The sequence below is a fragment of the Peromyscus maniculatus genome, chromosome 5, assembly GCF_049852395.1.
Source record: "Peromyscus maniculatus bairdii isolate BWxNUB_F1_BW_parent chromosome 5, HU_Pman_BW_mat_3.1, whole genome shotgun sequence".
NCBI classification, from domain to species: domain Eukaryota; kingdom Metazoa; phylum Chordata; class Mammalia; order Rodentia; family Cricetidae; genus Peromyscus; species Peromyscus maniculatus.
The window spans coordinates 57,968,329-57,987,567 of record NC_134856.1 but is presented as its reverse complement, the minus strand read 5'-3'; the positions used below and the strand labels follow the sequence as shown (position 1 = coordinate 57,987,567).

General features: G+C 40.7%; 1 protein-coding gene across 1 annotated transcript; it reads left to right on the top strand.

Annotated features, from left to right (window-relative positions):
- The first annotated feature begins 1,904 nt into the window (after positions 1–1,904).
- LOC143273342 (uncharacterized) lies at positions 1,905–17,752 on the top strand. Its single transcript, XM_076572306.1, has 4 exons — positions 1,905–2,074; positions 14,629–14,755; positions 14,953–15,013; positions 16,159–17,752. The coding sequence occupies exons 2-4, from the start codon at positions 14,722–14,724 to the stop codon at positions 17,612–17,614; spliced, it is 1,551 nt and encodes a 516-aa protein (XP_076428421.1). The 5' UTR covers positions 1,905–2,074; positions 14,629–14,721; the 3' UTR covers positions 17,615–17,752.
- Positions 17,753–19,239: the final 1,487 nt, after the last annotated feature.

The window sequence follows — 19,239 nt, the reverse complement described above, 5'->3', positions numbered from 1 at the left end:
GGGAAATTGATGTAATATGTTCTAATAGAAAAAATTTAATAAAAAAAAAAAAAGGAGGGCCTGGAGAGGTGGCTCAGCAGTTAAGAGCACTGGGTGCTGTTACAGAAGATCCAGGTTCCATTCCCAGAACCCACATGGTAGTTAACCATTTGCTGTAGCTCCAGGCTCGGGCATCTCCTGTCTTCTGGTGTCTTAGGTATTGTGCACAGACACATTCAGGAAAAACAGCATATAACTAGAAATTTTTTTTTAAAATTAGAAAAAGGAAAGAATGGAATTTTCTATAGTGATGTCACAGCTCTGAGACAGACAGCAGCCAGGGCTAGGTAAAACAAACTCCTCTGGGCTTGCATAGAAGCAGCTGTGGCCTTCCCCTGAGCCAGCCTGCTCAGAGGCAAAAGCAGCTTTGTTCTGAGGTTAACAGAGCTCATCATAACCACTCATCTAAGAGCAGAGTATACAGTGCTGCTAGGTGACTTTTCCTTGATGTTTTCTGTATTTGTGTTCTCTGTCTTTTGTATCTGTGAGAACTGCGGATTGGTACAGCTATCTTTTAGATCAAACATCAAGGTTGACATGTAGCATAAGCTCCAAAGCAATCTACTTTCATAGTGTCATTTCCTTGATTTTCAGCTAAGACCTTGTGGTACAAGATGAACATACCAGAAGTCATTTCCTTCCATTATTTTGATAATATATATATATGTTCTGGCATGACTTTGAGCTAAGAATGTCCCAAATGTCCCTGCTTTTCCATTGTGATCGTGTTTAGAAGTGGATTTGCTAACTGAGCATGCTTAGGAATAGGCAGAACTCTCCATGAACGTGTGCAGACTCCCTCAGTAAGTCCCCATGCTTCCTTTGTTTAGGAAAACACTGCTTTGGAAATGACTCCCATGCTCTCCTTCCCTCCTGCAGGTAAGAAATCTTTCTCAGTTCTCTGTCTTGGCTGTTGTCATGGCTATTTTTGGTACCTTAATGGACTATCTATGGAATGAACGAAAACCCAATTTGTTGGGTACACCTGTCAGGGAATTTTCTTAAAGGTTTTGAACTTAAAGACCCATCTTAAATCTGGCTCATTTGAGGTGATGAGATCCACCTTTGGCATCTTGGTGGCAGCGCACAGCTTTCACACCAGGATTCAAGAGGCAGAGGAAGTCAACTTCTCTAAGTTTGAAGCCACCCTGTTGTACAGAATGAGTTTCAGGGCTACATAGATAAACCCTGTCTCAAAAACACCAAAAACAAAACAAAACAAAACAAAACAAAAACAAAAACAAAACAAAACAGTAAAATAAAATAAACCCACCTCTTGAAACAAATAATAAGATCCACCTTAATCTGGATCACACCTTCTTGTTGCAGACTACATATGAAACGATATTGAAGAAGGAAACTCTCTCTCTCTTTGTCTGCTTGCCCCAGGTCTGGCTACCAAGTTCATTCCTTTACTAGCATTGCAGCCTACATCTTGTTAATTTTGGTGTATACTGAAGACCAGCTGAGACATGCCTCATGGGCTGAACATCTACTGGAGTCTTTAATGTTCCATTGGTAGACAGCCATTGTTGGACTGTCTGGATCACGGCTTGGGAGACATTCGAATAAATTCACTTTTTACACACATGGATAGATTGATTTTTACTAGTCTTGCTCATGAAGAGAACCTTAAATAATGCAGTTGTGTGTTTTTTTTTTTTTTTTTGTTTTCACTTGCCCACTGAAGAAGATGTGCTGGTGAACAATAGTTCTCATAAAGACATTCTTCCTTGCTCCATTATTCTCTAACTATTCAACTTACCCTGAAGACAACTCTTTTTATAATTATTCATTTGTCAAGACTTTGGCCAGAATTCCGGAAGAAAACTCCGACAGCAATGGAGCCATCATTGAGCCTTCTGGTGGGAGACAAATCTATCATTCTGTGTTTTTATCTGGTGCCTGCATTTCTCCCCTTGTTCTCTGAAGTGCCTGTGACTAACAGGTAAAAGGACCTTCAGTTCACCTCACCTCAGCGTGAAGCCACCGAACAAACATCTCCTTTTGTGTCCTTAAATCTCTCTTTAAAACTGTGAATATTCTGGGCACCCTTCACCTGTGGGACAGGAAATCACTCCACTCCACATTGAGGAAAAGGCTGTGCAAATTAGTCATGTGGTGTCCCCGGGGAAGAATGGGAAGTGGCAATGGCTCCTCTAGGAGCCAGGGGCAAGTGCTATTGAAATGCATATCTCTGCAGATCTGGAAAAGGTCTGGGTCTGGGGAGGGAGGCAGAGACAGCAACCATTGTGCTGTGTCTTTAAGCACACTGTAACCCTAAGGGAGGTGGTCTTGTCACTCAGGCCTCACTAGCCAATCAGGGCCTCGGGGCTGAACTGCCAGTCAGAGTGGTCCAGTTCCATTCAGGTTGCCAGGTTATGGGATTGGCTTAGCAGAGGAGCTGGCGCCAGTGTTTACATGTGCTGTGCAGTGAGTGCTGCTGCTGGAAGCCTTGAGGGGGCCATGGAAGAGCTGCGAAGCCATGTCAAGGTAAGCAAGGGGTTGCTGTCCCCAGATGAGGAAGAGTGGATAGGAACATGGGAGATCCAGTGTGTTGGGTCCTCCTCAGGGTTGGGTGTGAATCTGCAGCCAAATTCCCTGCTCTGTGAGTTCCCACGTGGTCCTTGCACTCCCTGAACCGTGGCACAGGCCTTGGAATAACTTTACTCTATGGGTTGCCTCTTTGCAGAACATTGGGAACAGGGAGCTGTGTGTAGAAACATGTTAGTAGTCAACAACACCATGCTTTTGTTGCATCCATGGCAGGCAGGATTCCAAACTTAGAGAGGCCTATTGTTCCAGTATCTTCTAGACATTCAGCTCTTTGCATTTAACCTTTACCCGTAAGATCATGTACCGTTAATTTTGTGGAGGTTGAAAAGGGCATCTCTTGTGTTGGGTAGCACTCCTCTACTTCCCTGTGATGAAGAGTAGAGTTGAACTGGTGATGGAAAGGATTGACCAAGGCTTAATAGGTAGTAAGTCCAAAAAAGTAGAATTTAGCTAAGGGAGGAGTGCCTCTAAAACACCCCAAACATAAGTCTGTGCTAACCAGGCCTGGTAGAGATAAGGATGCCATAATACATATTTTTTTCACCAGGATTGTCCAGACATTTGGCTTCAAACCATCACAAAGGAGACACCCCTGCCTGACTACCAGGCACTAGGCCCATTCCTGTATCAAAGAACAGGCCTCTAACAAGCTGTTCAAGGAGGCATTACAGGGTCACAACCTCCCTTAAGGCCTGGTGTGCCTTCAAGTTCCACTTCTCTTGAGAAAAGCTTAGTTCTGAGAGATGAGCAGTATGACACCAGGTGACAATTATTTGAAAAGCAAAACACTGTTGTGTTAAGGACTGGCCTGGTCAAGCAAGGCTTTCATTTAGGCCCTCAGGCAGGGAGGAAGAACATTCTTGGGAGAGGGAATACCAGCCTGGGGCCCAGTCAATGAGAGCTTGGCCTAAGTTATTGATATATTGAGAATGAAACAGACTTCCTTCTCTAAAACCAGGACTATAGAGCTGGTAATGGTCTGGGGCTAGGGCCTTTGTGGAGGGGTTGCTTCAGATCCTGAGAACCCAACTCTTCCCACCACATGGAGCTGTGGTTGTCAGTTCCAGGGCCACTGTAGGCTGAGTCAGCAATGTCCTTAAGACACTGTCCCCTTGTGCGTATTATTTGATTAGACTCCTCCTGAATTTGTCCCCTTGTGTGACAGTTTCTGCTGACTTCATAGAAGTTCCCCACTTCCTTCCATTTCCCCCTGGAAGTGTATACATGATGCTGCTGTTCAAACTTGCAGTCTCCTGTCCCTATGTAAGTTGTTCCAAGTGTAGCCTGGGGCATGAACCTAAAAGAACCCTAAGGATGACAGCATAAGTGGAATGCAGACTCGGTCCAGGTTGGCTCCTCTGTGAGCATTAGACAGAGATAGAAGCATGCTATCATTAAAGAGAGTTTTCTATATTAATCTCCTAAGTGTGTGGAGTGATTTCTCCCTGGGAAGACAAAGTATTTCCAGAGCAGCTATATTTCCAGCCTTTAGCAAAATGTTTCTGAGACAAGCGGTCTTCTATTGACTCAGGTGGCCTTGAATTCAGACTGTTGCACTCCAGGGCAATGACCTTGTTGTCCTATATTACACTTCCAAAAATTCTTAAATTAAATGACTACCACCTCAGAATTTAAAGTTCTCCATTTGAGTCATGTAGTAGACTGTTTATTGCAGTTACAGGAAAAGGATTTTCATGTGCTTCATGGCTTCTGTCTTCAGACCAGTTTAGGAGGAATAGTTTATTGTGTACACTGCAGGGGGAAACAGGGTAGGCAGTCAGCTGCTGGAGTCACCATTATGAAAAAGGACCTGATTGTGGCTGGAGGAGTTAATTCATAATTTCCCAGCACGTATTCATTCACGTCATGTAAATGAAAACAGACCAAATTGGTGGGTGTAAAATTTGAGATAGTTCCCTGAGGTAGTGAATATTGAATTTGCATCCGTGCAGATACGATCAGCCCTGATTCACACAAATATGTCAGCTTAGAGGTTTGAGAAATAGTCCATTGTCTGTAACTCTGTGTGTCAGGTTACAGATCTCAGCAGCCAACATGTACTTACAGGCAAGATCAATCACTTATTAATGGCCTTCTCTTTGTTAAGTAAGGACCTATTCTTTTTCTAAGTCAATAAAGATAAATTTTTGTTTTGTTTTGTTTTGTTTTGTTTTTCGAGACAGGGTTTGTCTGTGTAACTTTGCGCCTTTCCTGGAGCTCACTTGGTAGCCCAGGTTGGCCTCCAACTCACAGAGATCCACTTGGCTCTGCCTCCCCAGTGCTGAGATTAAAGGCATGCTTCACCAATGCCCGGCAGATAAATTTTTTAATCTTGAAAATATATCATTTTTAATCATTTAAAAATGTTACTTATTGGTATTTTTTAACATTTTTTAAATTATGTGTATTATTCCTCTTTTCTCTATTTGTTTATATCTCTAATGTTTCTTGTTCATTAAGAATGACATCCCTTTTTTCTCAAGTGCTATTGATTTATTTATTTCTGCTTAGAGCAATATGTCCTGTAGCCCAGGCTTGCCTGGAGCTATGAAGTTGAGAATTACTCTGAATACCTAATCCTGCCTCTGCTGCCCAGTGCTGGGAAGGCAGTCCTGCAACTTCTTCCAGGCTGGGCCTTGACTGGTCAGTGAGAAGGATAAGAGGGCAGGGAATGAGTGTCCCCCAATCTCTCTTACTGGGGAATTACAAATGAAGAAGGACTGTAGCAGGATTCTTAAAAGTTCTTATTAATAAAATCAAACCTGAGGCCAGTTATTGGGGTCAATGCTGGTAGATCAGAGAGACAAAACAAGCCACAGCTATCTCACCTTGCCAGTTCCTGAGCTGGTCCTGTTTCCTCAGACTGGAAGCTTCTATGTCCTCATCCCAATGGCTCTCAGCTGAACTGCTGCTGGAAAGCCTGAAGCTTAACCAGCCAAATGCCGAACCAGCCAAAAGCTTCTAGTTTCTGGTCCTCACGCCTTATATATCTTTCTGCTTTCTACCACCACTCCCTGGGATTAAAGCCTGGCTTTCTGGGATTAAAGGTGTGTGTCACCATGCTTGGCTGTTTCCAATGTGGCCTTGAACTCACAGAGATCCAGAGGGATTTCTGTCTCTGGAATGCTAGGATTAAAGGTGTGAGTGCCACCATTTTCTAGCCTTTGTATTTAGTGGCTGTCTGTTCTCTGACCCCAGATAAATTTATTAGAGTACACAATATTTTGGGGAACACAATACCACCACAAAGGACCTGTGCAAGAGTTGAGTTCCCTGACCAACTTTGAGGCTGATGTAGTCACAGCGCAGAGAAGGAATGCAGGAAGGAGGGTGAGATCTTTCCTGCTTTGGCAGTATTGATTTTAGCAATATGGAGTCAGGTAATCACTTTTAGACATCAATAAATGTCCTGACTGGCCATTTCTTGAGGTCCACAGATGATAGCAATCAAGAATCTGGGTAAAGCCCTGACCTTAACATGTAACCCAATTTCTACAGTTGCACTACTTCAACCAGAACAGAGGATCTTTGTAAAATGTTGTGGCCCTGCCTAACAGGACTATTATTTTTCAGGTTTAAGATCTACAGCTGAGATTGAAAAAGTGTGAGTCATCCCTGGTGGGCTCTCATACAAATCCCTAATCTCTGGAGCATATGGCTCTAAAGCCTGTTTCAACTTTTCAAAACATTGTTTGAGATAAAAGCTACATCATAAGCAGAGTCTCTTTGTTGCCTCCACGCCTACCATGACCCCTCCTTGTTGTTTTGCTTTAACAGCAGTCACTATTTGAATGTGACCTATGTTTGGCTGTAGGACTGTCCAACTAAGAAGCAAAGAGTTGGCTGCACTGGACATTGAGTGTGTAATGGAATGTGCACATAAAGGACCCTATGCCTTGTGCGATGAATGAGAAGTACTCTGGGAGAGTTGGAAGAATGCCTACTAAAATACAAACTTTCCTTACTTGGGGCCTGTTTCCTGGGGTGTAACGACAGCCTGGGAAGGCCTGTGCTGCCTGAGTCATTTGGTCTCTGCTCACCCAGTAGTGGAGCTGCTAATAGGGTGGCCATAGCTAATGAGGGACTCTGTCAAGTCTTAGCAATAACAGTAGTAGCTTGCAGGTTCTTTTTCAGGATTCTTCTCTGCTTCTGCTGTAGGGAGTTGTAAGGAAGATGACAAGCAATACCATCATGAGTGTGGGGTGTTCAGAGCAGGTCTGCTGTGCTGTCATTTCTGCTGGGACTTGAATGGACCATGAGTCAGTCTGTGGTTCTGTTGGTCCATGTGATGACCTGGACAGTGGTCCTTTTCCTCTGAGCCTCCCTGTATGGGATTTCCTGGGAATGATGTGGCTGTGTAGCCTTGGCTGGGAGGATACAGTGCTTTGTGATATCACTGTCCAGTGAGCACACACAAGCATAGCTTCTGTTGTTGGGTAGAAAAACAAATTGGAAAAAGTGAAGGTTTGGTTCCTAGAAGTTCTGAATATTGCATTCCACTTTCACGTTTATCTTCTAAATGTTACAAATAGTTTAGGAAGTGGTTGAAAGCGGTGATATGGATCATCCTTCAGCAATACATGATTAGAATACTTCTAAATTTCTGCTACCACCCGTCACCATGGTATGATTCAGTGAAGTTCACTTCCAGGGGACAAAGGGAGTTTCTGATCTGTAGAGATTTCTCAGGTGTCCATGGTGCTGGGCAGGTGGATAGATCAGATTCCACATCTTGTGCCATGATCCATGTGTCAGGAAGCAGATTTTAAATTATTTTTCTGTGTTGTTTTGGGATTGGGCATCAGTGGGGCTGGGTTTACCTGAAACCACAAGGAGCCATATGGGGCTGAGAGATCACATCCATCTACAGAAAGCATTAGAGCATGGGGCTTCTGTCTTTGGAAGAAATACCAGTAGCTTGAGGGTCAGAAACATAAGAGTTTAAGGATCACTTTGAGTTAATTTTTTGGAAGTTGTGAAATCCATGTTTATTTAATTACTATATACATAGAATCATAGGTAGCTGGGTAACATTGGTCAAGACCACACTTTTCCTGGCACAGTTTGTCTCCCATCCAGTGGTCTCCCCATTCTGTCTACCTCCATTTCTCCTTGCAACTCTCTCCTGCCCCCTCCCCACCCACCTCTAGTCTATCCAGAAAATCTATTCTGTTTCCTCTTTCCAGGAAGATCCATGTGTCTCCTCATGGAGCCCTCCCTGTTAATTAGCCTTTCTCAGTCTGTGGATTGTAGAATGAATATCCTTTACTTTACAGCCAATATCCACTTAGAAGGGAGTTAATAGTATGTTTGTCTTTTTGGGTCTCAGTTAACTCACTGAGAATAAATTTTTTTTCTAGTTCCATCCATTTGTCCAGCAAGTTTTATGATTTCCTTGTTTTAATAACTGAGTAACACACCATTGTATCAATATTGCACATTTTCTTTTCTTTCTTTTTTTTTTTTTTTTTTTTTTTTTGATTTTTCGAGACAGGGTTTCTCTGTGTAGCTTTGCGCCTTTCCTGGAACTCACTTGGTAGCCCAGGCTGGCCTCGAACTCACAGAGATCCGCCTGGCTCTGCCTCCCTGAGTGCTGGGATTAAAGGCGTGGGCCACCACCGCCCGGCTTTTTTAAAATTTTTTTTTTTTGCACATTTTCTTGATCAACTCTGTGGTTGAGGGACATCTATGCTGTTTCCAGTTTCTGGCTATTAGGAATAAAGCTGCAGTGAACATAGCTGAGCTTGTTTCCCTGTGGTAGGGTGGAGCATCCTTTGGCTAGATGCCCAAGAGTGGTATAGTGGCATCTTGGGGCTGATCTACACTCAATATTCTGAGCAACTGCCATTTTGATTTTCACAGTGGCTATACAAGTTTGTAAAAGTTATTTCCCATACATGAACCAGATACATGTTGTCAGCTCATGCCATTTTGAGGTCTTAGAGTTTTTCAGTGACTTGCATTTTTTTCTGCCTTTTCTTACTATCCTGAATGGAATTTTATTTTTGTTCTTTTGTTATGTAGCCCAGGCTGTCCACCAATTCATGGCAGTTTTCCTCCCAACTTTTGAGTGCTGCAAATCTATGTCTTGTAGTCCTCTGAATAATTGAAAGTTAGTGTCCGATCCGAAGAACTATGTTAACTGCTTCTTGTAGAATTAGATAGGAAAGTGGAGCATCCAGTATTTTTATTTTCTCTGTCTTGTCTTCAGTGCCTACAGTTCACTCTTCCATCTCTTGCATTCTGTTGGTGATGCTTGCCTCTGTAGTTCCTGTTTGCAGTCCTAAACTTTTAATTGCCAGAATTCCCTCAATTTGCATTTTCTTTTTGCTTCTATTTCTATTTTCAGGTCTTGAACAATTTGATCCATTTCCTTCAATTGTTTGTTTCCTTTTTCTTGGTTTTATTTGAAGGAATTTATTCATTTCCTCCAATAACCATTGTGTGTGTTTTCCTGGCTTTCTTTCAGGGATTTATTCCTTTCCTTTTTAAGGACCTCCATTATCTTCATATAGTTGGCATTAAAGTCATTCTTTGTGTTGCAAGTGTGTGGGAATATTCAGGGCCTGCTGTGATTGAGCCCAGGAAAGCTGGGCTCTAGTGGACACATTAAGCCTTGGCTGTTATTATGTTCCTGTGCTGGCTTCTAGGCATCTGAGTTTGGGATGATTCTAGGTCTGGGTTTGTCCTTATTGGGTATGTGTATGTTCCTTGGTTTCTGTTTCATCTCTGGATCTTGAGATAGTGTGATGACTGTGTGTCACCTGATTTATTGGCCTGCTCTGCTGGTGTGTTCACAGGGAATGCCTGCTGGTGTTGGTGGCTGGGATGAAGCAAGGAGTGTGGGGAGAGAGATTTAGAGAGGATGGTCTGTGGGATCCACAGGATATGTGGACAGGGAGTGGGAAGGGAGGCTTCAGCTGGTGATCTGTTCCAGCACTAGAGACAAGTCTCTGGGGATTGGGTCTGGGAGAAGAGAGCACACCTCTGTCTTTTATGTTTTTCCTACCACATCTTCCACAATGACCCCTGAGACTTAGGAGGGGATTGAGCTATATCTGTGGCTTTAAGACTGAGCATTCCCCAGTTGTTTATTCTCTGCACCTTGGCCAGATACGTGTCACCATGTCAATCATAGTCTAGTTGAGGGATGGGAGATCCTTTCAGCTGTCAATGTAATGGTAAGTTGTTTTAAGTCAGTTTAATGCTATGTCCACTTAGTAGCATAATAGTAATACATTCTTCCCTAAGGCTTGTGCCTTATCTATTTTTAGGTTCTTAGTCTGATAATCATGCCGGGTATGTGTTTCTTGCTGTGGAGAGGGACTCAGATACAGTCAGGAAGTCATTGCTTACTCCTATGATATTTGTGTTACTGTCGCAGCAGTGGGCAGCTCTTGCCAGGTCAGTCATTACTGCAGCTTGAAGTGTTTGTAGTTTGGCACGGGTGATGATTACTTGTCTCTTCCAGTAACTTGCATAACACCTTCCAGCACTGTGAAAGCAAGTCAGTAAGGATAAAGCTTCTGCTTCTTTACCCCTTTGATTTTGCCATGCTCTATGGCTCAAACATATGGTGTCTTTGGCAATCAAGTCTTACCATCAAGTTCTGTAGGATAACCAAGAGCAATTTGGTGTAATGTTGGAGGAGTCTTTGGGATCTAATTGCCAAGAACTCCCAAAGAAGTAACTCATACATGGCAGAGTTTTTATTTGTTACCCTCTGGTGTTTTGTAGGGATAATGCTCTTTTTCAGAGTAACTCCATTTTAATTCTGTCTCTCTCTCCTCTCTCCTTATTTTACCCTTTCCATGTGTTTGTTTGTGTTTCTCTGCATGTGAGTATATGTTAGTGATATTAATGTATCGTAATTTCCATGTTTTTTAAAATGTTATTTATTTGTATTTTATGTATGACTTCTCTGCGTGTATACCTGTATGCCAGAGGAAGACATCAGATCCTGTTATAGATGATTGTGAACCACCATGTATTTGCTGGAAATTGAACCCACGATGTCTGGAAGAACACCCAGTGTTCTTGACCTGTGAGCCATCTCTCCAGCTTTCCATATGTTTTTCAAAAGGTCTTTTGTTTTATTTATTTCTTTCCCTTCTCCCTCTGATGACCTACTTCAAGTCCTCTTGTATAATATTAGAAGGATGATCCTTAATACTATACATCCCAGGGGCTCAGGAGAGTAAACTGCAAACGGCGAGGACTATTTTGGGGAAATAAAATCTCAGCACACCAAGCTCTATAGCCCACTTGCTTTAATTCCTCTGTTATAACATCCTATTTACATAGCTTCAGTTCTGTTTCCATACCTAGCTCCTTTCTTGACTGATTTCTCTATATATTTATCTACCCCTCCCTCTAATTTCTATCTTAATTCTCTTGTCTTAATTCTGCCTCATCTAGGTTCTTTTCCACACATTCTCTCTGGTCAAAATCCTCTTTTCCCCCCTCAGTTCTTCTCCTGTAAGTTCTCTACATTCCCCCCAAGTCTCCCAGAAATCCAATTATAAACCCAAGCAATAGCAATCCTCTGGCAGAGAAGGCCACCAGGCTTGAATTCTATGGGGTCATAAAGGTAGGTAAGAATTTTCCTCAGGTAGAGACTGTCAGGCCTTTTACAACCCAAAATGGGAGTGGTAAAAGAAGAGGTCAACTGAGTGCTAATGACCGGTTAGTGTATGAAAAAGGGGATTCATGTGCTCAGTCGACATTCCGAGAAGTGGTTAGGTAAGAAGTTTGGGGTCGCCAGGCGGGGGGCGGCGCACTCCTTTAATCCCAGCACTCAGGAGGCAGAGGCAAGTGGATGGATCTCTGTGAGTTCCAGGCCAGCCTGAGCTACAGAGTGAGTTCCAGGACAGGCACCAAAGCTACACAGAGATACTCTGTCTCAAAAAACCAAGAGAGAGAGAAGAGATTAGGGCTCTGTAGCATTAGTAAGGCTGTAAAAAAGGAGGGTCCAAACTAAATTGTGTAAAGCTATTGCTTAAGTTCCACCTGACCTAGGTGGTATCTCCTTGTGGAATTTACCTGTAATCAGGAGACTAGCATGTGGTGGTCTGGATTGTTATTTCTTTTAGTCCTTGAAAGTGGCTAAGGGAGATATCTGATTCCAGTGCTGAAAGGGGAGAAATGGATGGGCTGGGGCAGGAGCGGGGAAGGAAACCTTTCCTGAGGCTGTTCTCCAAATACTTTGAATGTATATGTCCAAATAGTGATCAGTCCACACTGTTAGCACTTCTTAGGGAAAAAATTAATAGCGAACGCTATGATGGCACACATGATTTTCATAACAGAAGACAGCTAAATAACACCAAATGCTCCTTGGAATTGGGCTTCCTCTGAAGGAATTCCTTGATCCCTTTAGGTAGTGGCTCTGCCCTAACCAGCTGAGTTCTTAGGATATATTCCTGCGACCTGTAGCACAGTCCCCCATCCCACTTTACCCCCCCCCATGCCATTGCACCCTTTTAATCTCTGCATTCTATGTATTCTCTATTCATATTCCTTCCCATGGAATTTTACTAATTTCATGAACATTATTGGTATTACCATTGAAAAACATAGCTGAAGATTTAACACCAACCTCCACAGGGACAGAGGTTGTCATTTGCATTTGTCCAATAGCTAAGTATATAAAACACTTTTAATCATTTGTCAGCCATTTGTATTTTATTTTCCCTATGTATTTCTGTGGCCTAAGATTAATATTTAAAATATAAACACCTAAGAACTTCTTTCTCCTTCCTCTTTCTAGTCACTTCATTCCCCATACTTACTACATCTTAAATTGGTTATCTCTTTTTCTTTTGTTATTATTATTGCATATAGATTTATATTTCTAGGCACATAAATATTTAAATATAAGCTGCTAAGTCTATTTGGTCTTTCATGTATGTATATGATGTCAGGGCAGACCACTTTGTTTTGGACAACCAACTAGAAGGCTCAAGCCTGGAAAAGAATAGTACTCTATCTCTATAGTTATTAGATTCCTGTAGAATTTTGTCTAGGGATAGGACTCCTTAGACTCCTCCCCCCAAAACCTTATGTTAACATGTCTACTGTCTATGTTTCTTCCTTCACCTGAAATCTTGCAGGGCTAGGTAGGGTCTGTCTACCCTGCCAGCTCTGCCTTTGGCTTCCCAACAGCTGTAGAATACCTTCTCTGCAGGAGTAGGTCTTCACTTCCAGGACCTTGTGGTTTCCATGGATTGCCTCTCTACTGTCTCCACTGACCTTGATATTAGAGCAGCTCTCCAGTTTAGCTGCCATACACTCCCCATTCTGTCTCATTCGTAAGGGTTTAGGTTACCACAGGATTCCCAGTCCTCAGGAGTGAGGTAAAAGGAATGTCTGGAAGGGCATTTCAGGCTTACTGTGTAGCTGGGTTGTTGGGCCCTGCTATCCTCTCCTTTTCTTGCTCCTTCCATTTTTCATCCCAAATTTCCCCTCCCGTTTTTTTCTTTCTGCCTGCCAGCCCCACCAATCCTTTCCTGCCAATCTATTGACAATTCAGGTCTTTATTAGACCAATTAGGTAGTTTAGACAGGCAAAGCATCACAGCTTTATAGATTTAAACAACTGCAGCATAAAAGAATGTAACAAATCTTTGCATTAAAAGAAATGTTCCACAGCATATACAAATTAACCCATATTAAAATAGTATTCCACGCCGGGCAGTGGTGGTGCACGCCTTTAATCCCAGCACTCGGGAGGCAGAGCCAGGTGGATCTCTGTGAGTTCGAGGCCAGCCTGGGCTACCATGTGAGTCCCAGGAAAGGTGCAAAGCTACACAGAGAAACGCTGTCTCAGAGAGAAAAAAAAAAGTATTCCACAACATTTCTTCTTTTTTGGTAAATAAAAATGAATAGTTTTAACTTTAACACAGTAAAAGTATACACAACAAAAACAGTTATCAGTCGGTCTGTGGTGGCGCATGCCTTTAATCACATCACTTGGGAAGCAGAGGCAGAGCTTCATTCATATCTTGAATTTTAGAATTTGGCAGAGGGTATCATTCTCTTTCTCAGGATGGCATGTATTCATGACATTAATACTGTCTGAGCCTTTTGAGTCATTGGATTGCAGATACATCACCTTCCTGCCTGGTGTGTTTGTCTTAAAAATTTAAATGATATTGCGTATTTTCTTGTTTGTATGGATATGTACCACATGGGTACCTGTCCTCATAGTGATCAAGAGACAGTCTCAAAAGTCCTGAACTTGGGATAATGCATAGTTGTGATCCTGCAAGTGAGTGCTGGCAATTGAGTTCACTTATATGCAAGATCAGCAAGAGCTCTTTACTACTTAGCCATCTCTACTGCCCTATCTTGATCAATTATGATTAACATTATATTGCTAATGTTTTCATCTGTCCATATGTTTAAATATGCAGTGCCTTTTAGTCAAATCTATTGATGTTTTTGTAAGTTTCAATAGGGGCACTTTAAGCTTCCAGAAGATAAATACAGAACTCTTTGTAGAAACATTAGCAAAAAACTCTGAGTTCTTTATATATTTTTTGTGTGTTTCACTGATTTTTGAATGGGAGTCTTTACATATACTTCTGACTGTCCTGGAACTGGCTGCATAGACTAGGCTGGCACTCAGCTCTGAGGCAGATATACCTGCCTTGGATTTGAGTGGACTGGTTAAAGGTATGAGCCAATATACCCAACTTGTTCATCTTATTTTTATTTTTTGTAGTTAGTAATTGTTCATACAATTTCTCTCATGTGTACTGTGTACTGTGGATCTGTTTACTTGTCTGTCTATGTTTTTTAATAGGCATTTCTCTTGCAAGATGATATCCCATTCACAGGGTACAGAAATGACAGAGGTGAACCTCCTATTCAGTTTCCTTCCAAAGGGACTTGGTGATTACATTATAATGTCTATATCATGGAATAAGTTTGGGGAGTACAAGAATTATATGATTATACTGTCAAAGAACTATATATTTATAATGTTACCAGTATTATACTTTGTGTTTTACACATGTATGGCATGTTTTAGAATGCAGTGACCTATGATGATGTACATATCGACTTTACTTCGGGAGAGTGGTCTTTGCTGGATTCTTCTCAGAAGAAGCTCTACAAAGATGTTATGCTGGAGACTTACAGGAACCTCACTACCATAGGTAAGAGTGAATTTTTCTTCATATTCTAAAATAAGGAGACAGGTGTTCCTTGTTTTTTGATGCTCTTCTATAGTTTCATTAGAAAGAGGAGTGAGGAGAATAAATCAGGCATGGCTCTAAGGTTCACTGAAGATAGTTACTTAAATTTTCCATAATTTTCAATAATATATCATACATTTTTTGGTACTATATTTTAGGGTACAGTTGGGAAGACCATAATATTGAAGAACCTTGTCAAAGTTCTAGAAGACATGGAAGGTAATTATGATGTGCAAGCTGATACAAATGTGCCTCCAAAGAAATGTAATGTGTCCTGTAAGCTTTAAACAAAAGCAACAGTGTAAATAAGCACAGTTTCATGTGCAATGATGATTACTAAATTCTCACAGAACCATATACCTCAATTTCAGGTAGGCAAATTGCATTTGCAAAGCATTTTTTAAAGAAAGAAGACAAGGAAACAATGCTTTAACAGATATTACCATTTGAACCATAGCTCCATGAGAGCTATGGTGTAGAACTGCCAATCTATTTAGTTTCATACTACTCATATTACAAATGGTATGCTCAAGAGGTAATAAGTATGTCTCCATACCTTTTTAATGGCCAAATAGTCCATAGTAACGCTAGTGTTAGTCATGTGCTTGTTGTGACTGTGCTAAGTTTAATGAGTAGGACACTTAAAATGAAGAGTCGAGGGACATTTGTTGTGGAGAAACCTTGATCCCTATACCACATTTCTATGTGGAATAAAAAATCAAACTGTGAATTCAATGCGGAAACCTTTTGTTATTCTTCCTTTACTAGGTCCATCATATGTTACTTTGGATATGAGCCATATGAGCACAGGTATATGGACAGATGTAATATGCCTCTCAGAAACATTAGAAGATATGTAGCATTCCCCATGTTGAGTATAACTGTTGAATTTGATTCAAGTATACAAGTAATTGGTTTTCCAGCTTCATTGTTAATACATCCACAAACTCACACTGCAGAAAAGCCCTGTGAATACTAGGACTGTGTAAATATTTCTGTTTGTTTTAGTTCGACTAGTAAATGTAGTATTACTCAAAGTATAGGAAAATTTATGAACGCAATAAGGGTGATAAAACTCTGAGTTTTTCCAGTTCTCTTCAAATGTATGAAAAATCTAATATAGAAAAGAGACTCAGTAAATGTGAACCATGTAATAAAGGATCTTACCATTACAGGTATTTTCAAAGATGCAAAACAACCCTTAATGAAGGGGAACAACATGAGTGTAAACACAGTGATAAATCCTAAAGATCATATTCCTTTTTACAATTGGACCTAATTGTAAAATTAATTCATACAGATATGAAGATTCAACCCTGTATTGAATATTGTAAAGCCCTTACATGTGCCAATTATCTTTGTAGGCATGAAAGAGGTCATACTGGAGAGAAACTTGTGTATACTAAATGTGATAAAACTTTGGCACATGACAGTCATCTTCAAAGAACACATACTGGAGAGAAACCCTATGAATGTAATCTTTGTGGTAAAGCCTTTGCACGTCAGGATGCTCTTCAAATGCATAAAAGAACACATACTGGAGGGAAACCCTATGAATGCAATGAATGTGGTAAAGCCTTCACTCGTAAAAATACTCTTGATATCCATAAAAGAACACATACTGGAGAGAAACCCTATGAATGTAATCAATGTGGTAAAGCCTTTGCACTACACCGTCATCTTCGAAGCCATGAAAGAACACATACTGGAGAGAAACCCTATGAATGTAATCTTTGTGGCAAAGCCTTTGCATGGCACAGTTCTCTTAAAGTCCATAAAAGAACACATACTGGAGAGAAACCCTATGAATGTAATCTTTGTGGTAAAGCCTTTGCAACAGACAGTACTCTAAAACACCATAAAACAACACATACTGGAGAAAAACCCTATGAATGTAATCAATGTGGAAAAGCCTTTGCACATCAGGATGCTCTTCAATCGCATAAAAGAACACATACTGGAGAGAAACCCTATGAATGCAATGAATGTGGTAAAGCCTTCACTCATAAAAGTACTCTTGAAATTCTTATAAGCACACATACTGGAGAGAAACCCTATATATGCAATCAATGTCGTAAAGCCTTTGCACATCACAAGGATTTCAAAAGGCATAAAAGAACACATACTGGAGAGAAACCCTATGAATGCAATGAATGTGGTAAAGCCTTCCTTTATAAATATAGTCTTGAAGTCCATAAAAGAACACATACTGGAGAGAAACCCTATGAATGTGATCAATGTGGTAAAGCCTTTGTATGTCACAATAATCTCAAGATACATAAAAGAACCCATACTGGAGAGAAACCCTATGAATGTAATCAATGTCGTAAAGCCTTTGCACGACACTACCATCTTCAAAGGCATAAAAGAACACATACTGGAGAGAAACCCTATGAATGCAATCAATGTGGTAAAGCCTTCACTGAAAGAAATGTTCTTCAAGTGCATAAAAGAACACATACTGGAGAGAAACCCTATGAATGCAATGAATGTGGTAAAGCCTTCACTCAAAGAAATGTTCTTCAATTGCATAAAAGAACACATACTGGAGAGAAACCCTATGAATGCAATCAATGTGGTAAAGCCTTCACTTGTAAAAATACTCTTGAAATCCATAAAAGAACACATACTGGAGAGAAACCCTATGAATGCAATCAGTGTGGTAAAGCCTTTGCGAACCACCGTAATCTTCAAAGACATAAAAGTTTGCATACTGGAGAGAAACCCTATGAATGTAATCTTTGTGGTAAAGCCTATTCTCATCACAGTTATCTCCAAATTCATAAAAGAGCACATCTTCGAGAGAAAACCTGTAAATGAAATTAATGTTGTAAAGACTTTTCACGTCACAGTTCTCTCCAAAAACATTAAAGAACACATACTGGAGAGAAACCCTATGAATGTAATCAATGTGGTAAAGCCTTTGTACGTCACAACGGTCTCCAAATACATAAAAGTACACATACTGGAGAGAGACCCTATGAATGTAATCAATGTCATAAAGCCTTTGTACGACACTACCATCTTCAAAGGCATTAAAGGACATATACTGGAGAGAAACCCTATGAATGCAATCAATGTGGTAAAGCCTTTGCACATCACAAGGATTTCCTAATACATAAAAGAACACATACTGGAGAGAAACCCTATGAATGCAATGAATGTGATAAAGCCTTCACTCATAAAAATACTCTTGAAATCCATAAAAGAACATATACTGGAGAGAAACCCTATGAATGTAATCAATGTGGTAAAGCCTTTGTTTGACACAACCATCTTCAAGGGCATAAAAGAACACATACTGGATTGGAACCCTGTAAATGTAATCAATGAGGTAAAGCCTTTACTTGTAACAATGCTCTTGAAATGCATAAAAGAACACATACTGGAGAGAAACCCTATGAATGTAATCAGTGTGGTAAAGGCTTTGGCTGTATGAGTAGTCTTTGAAATCATGAGAAAAATTCATACTGCAGACAAACCCTAAAAATATAGTTAGTGTAGTAAAGTTATGCACTTTATAGAGGAGTAGATCTTTTTGAGTGTAATCTATCTGTTAGAGCCTTTGCATATTATAGAGACTTTGAGTACTTGTTGGAAGTACTTATAAAATATTTGATAACATCTTTATCCAAGACACTTGCATTCAACTACTCAAGAGTATTTATGCTGTAGAAAATAATTTGACAGTGACAGCAATCTTTTCAAGCTTTATGATGTCCATTTTTATATTGTTTACCCCCGCAGATCATGGAAAAATATGATTTATAAAACCCTATTTGTAGGGTAAAATGGCCGCCTAAAGAAAGACACTGTGGGGCTGGAGAGATGGCTCAGAGGATAAGAGCACTGACTGCTCCTCCATAGGTCCTGAGTTCAATTCCCAGCAACCACATGGTGGCTCATAACCATCTGTAATGAGATCTGGTGCCCTCTTCTGGCCTGCAGTCATACATTCTGGATACATAATAAATAAATAAATCTTAAAAAAAAATACTTTAGTCTAACTTTAAAGAAATAAAAGATGGTGTCCTATTATGAAAAAAAAAAAAAAAAAGAAAGACACTGTGATTCTGAAACCTGAATCAGTGAAAGACACACACTTTGGCCCTGAATCCAGAGCCTAAGAAACACACTCTACCCCTGACCAAGTGAGCATGAAACCAACCAATCCCTAAGCACAAAATCAACTGTCACTGAGGACAAAATCCAGCCTATCTCTGAGTTTCTTCAATTTCAGGGATTGAAATCTGACCACTTCTCATGCTGAGAAATCTCCCTGAAAAAACTCGGACCTAAGAAGCCCCATGTAAGTGTTGTGCCTGTTCAGTTTTGAGCTGCCTTTTTCCACCCCGGGAGAGGGAACCACCCTCCTGGATTCCCCCTCCCAAATGAATCTCTTGAATAAGTTTTGGATGAAGAACTTCTTTTGCCAGAGCTGAGTA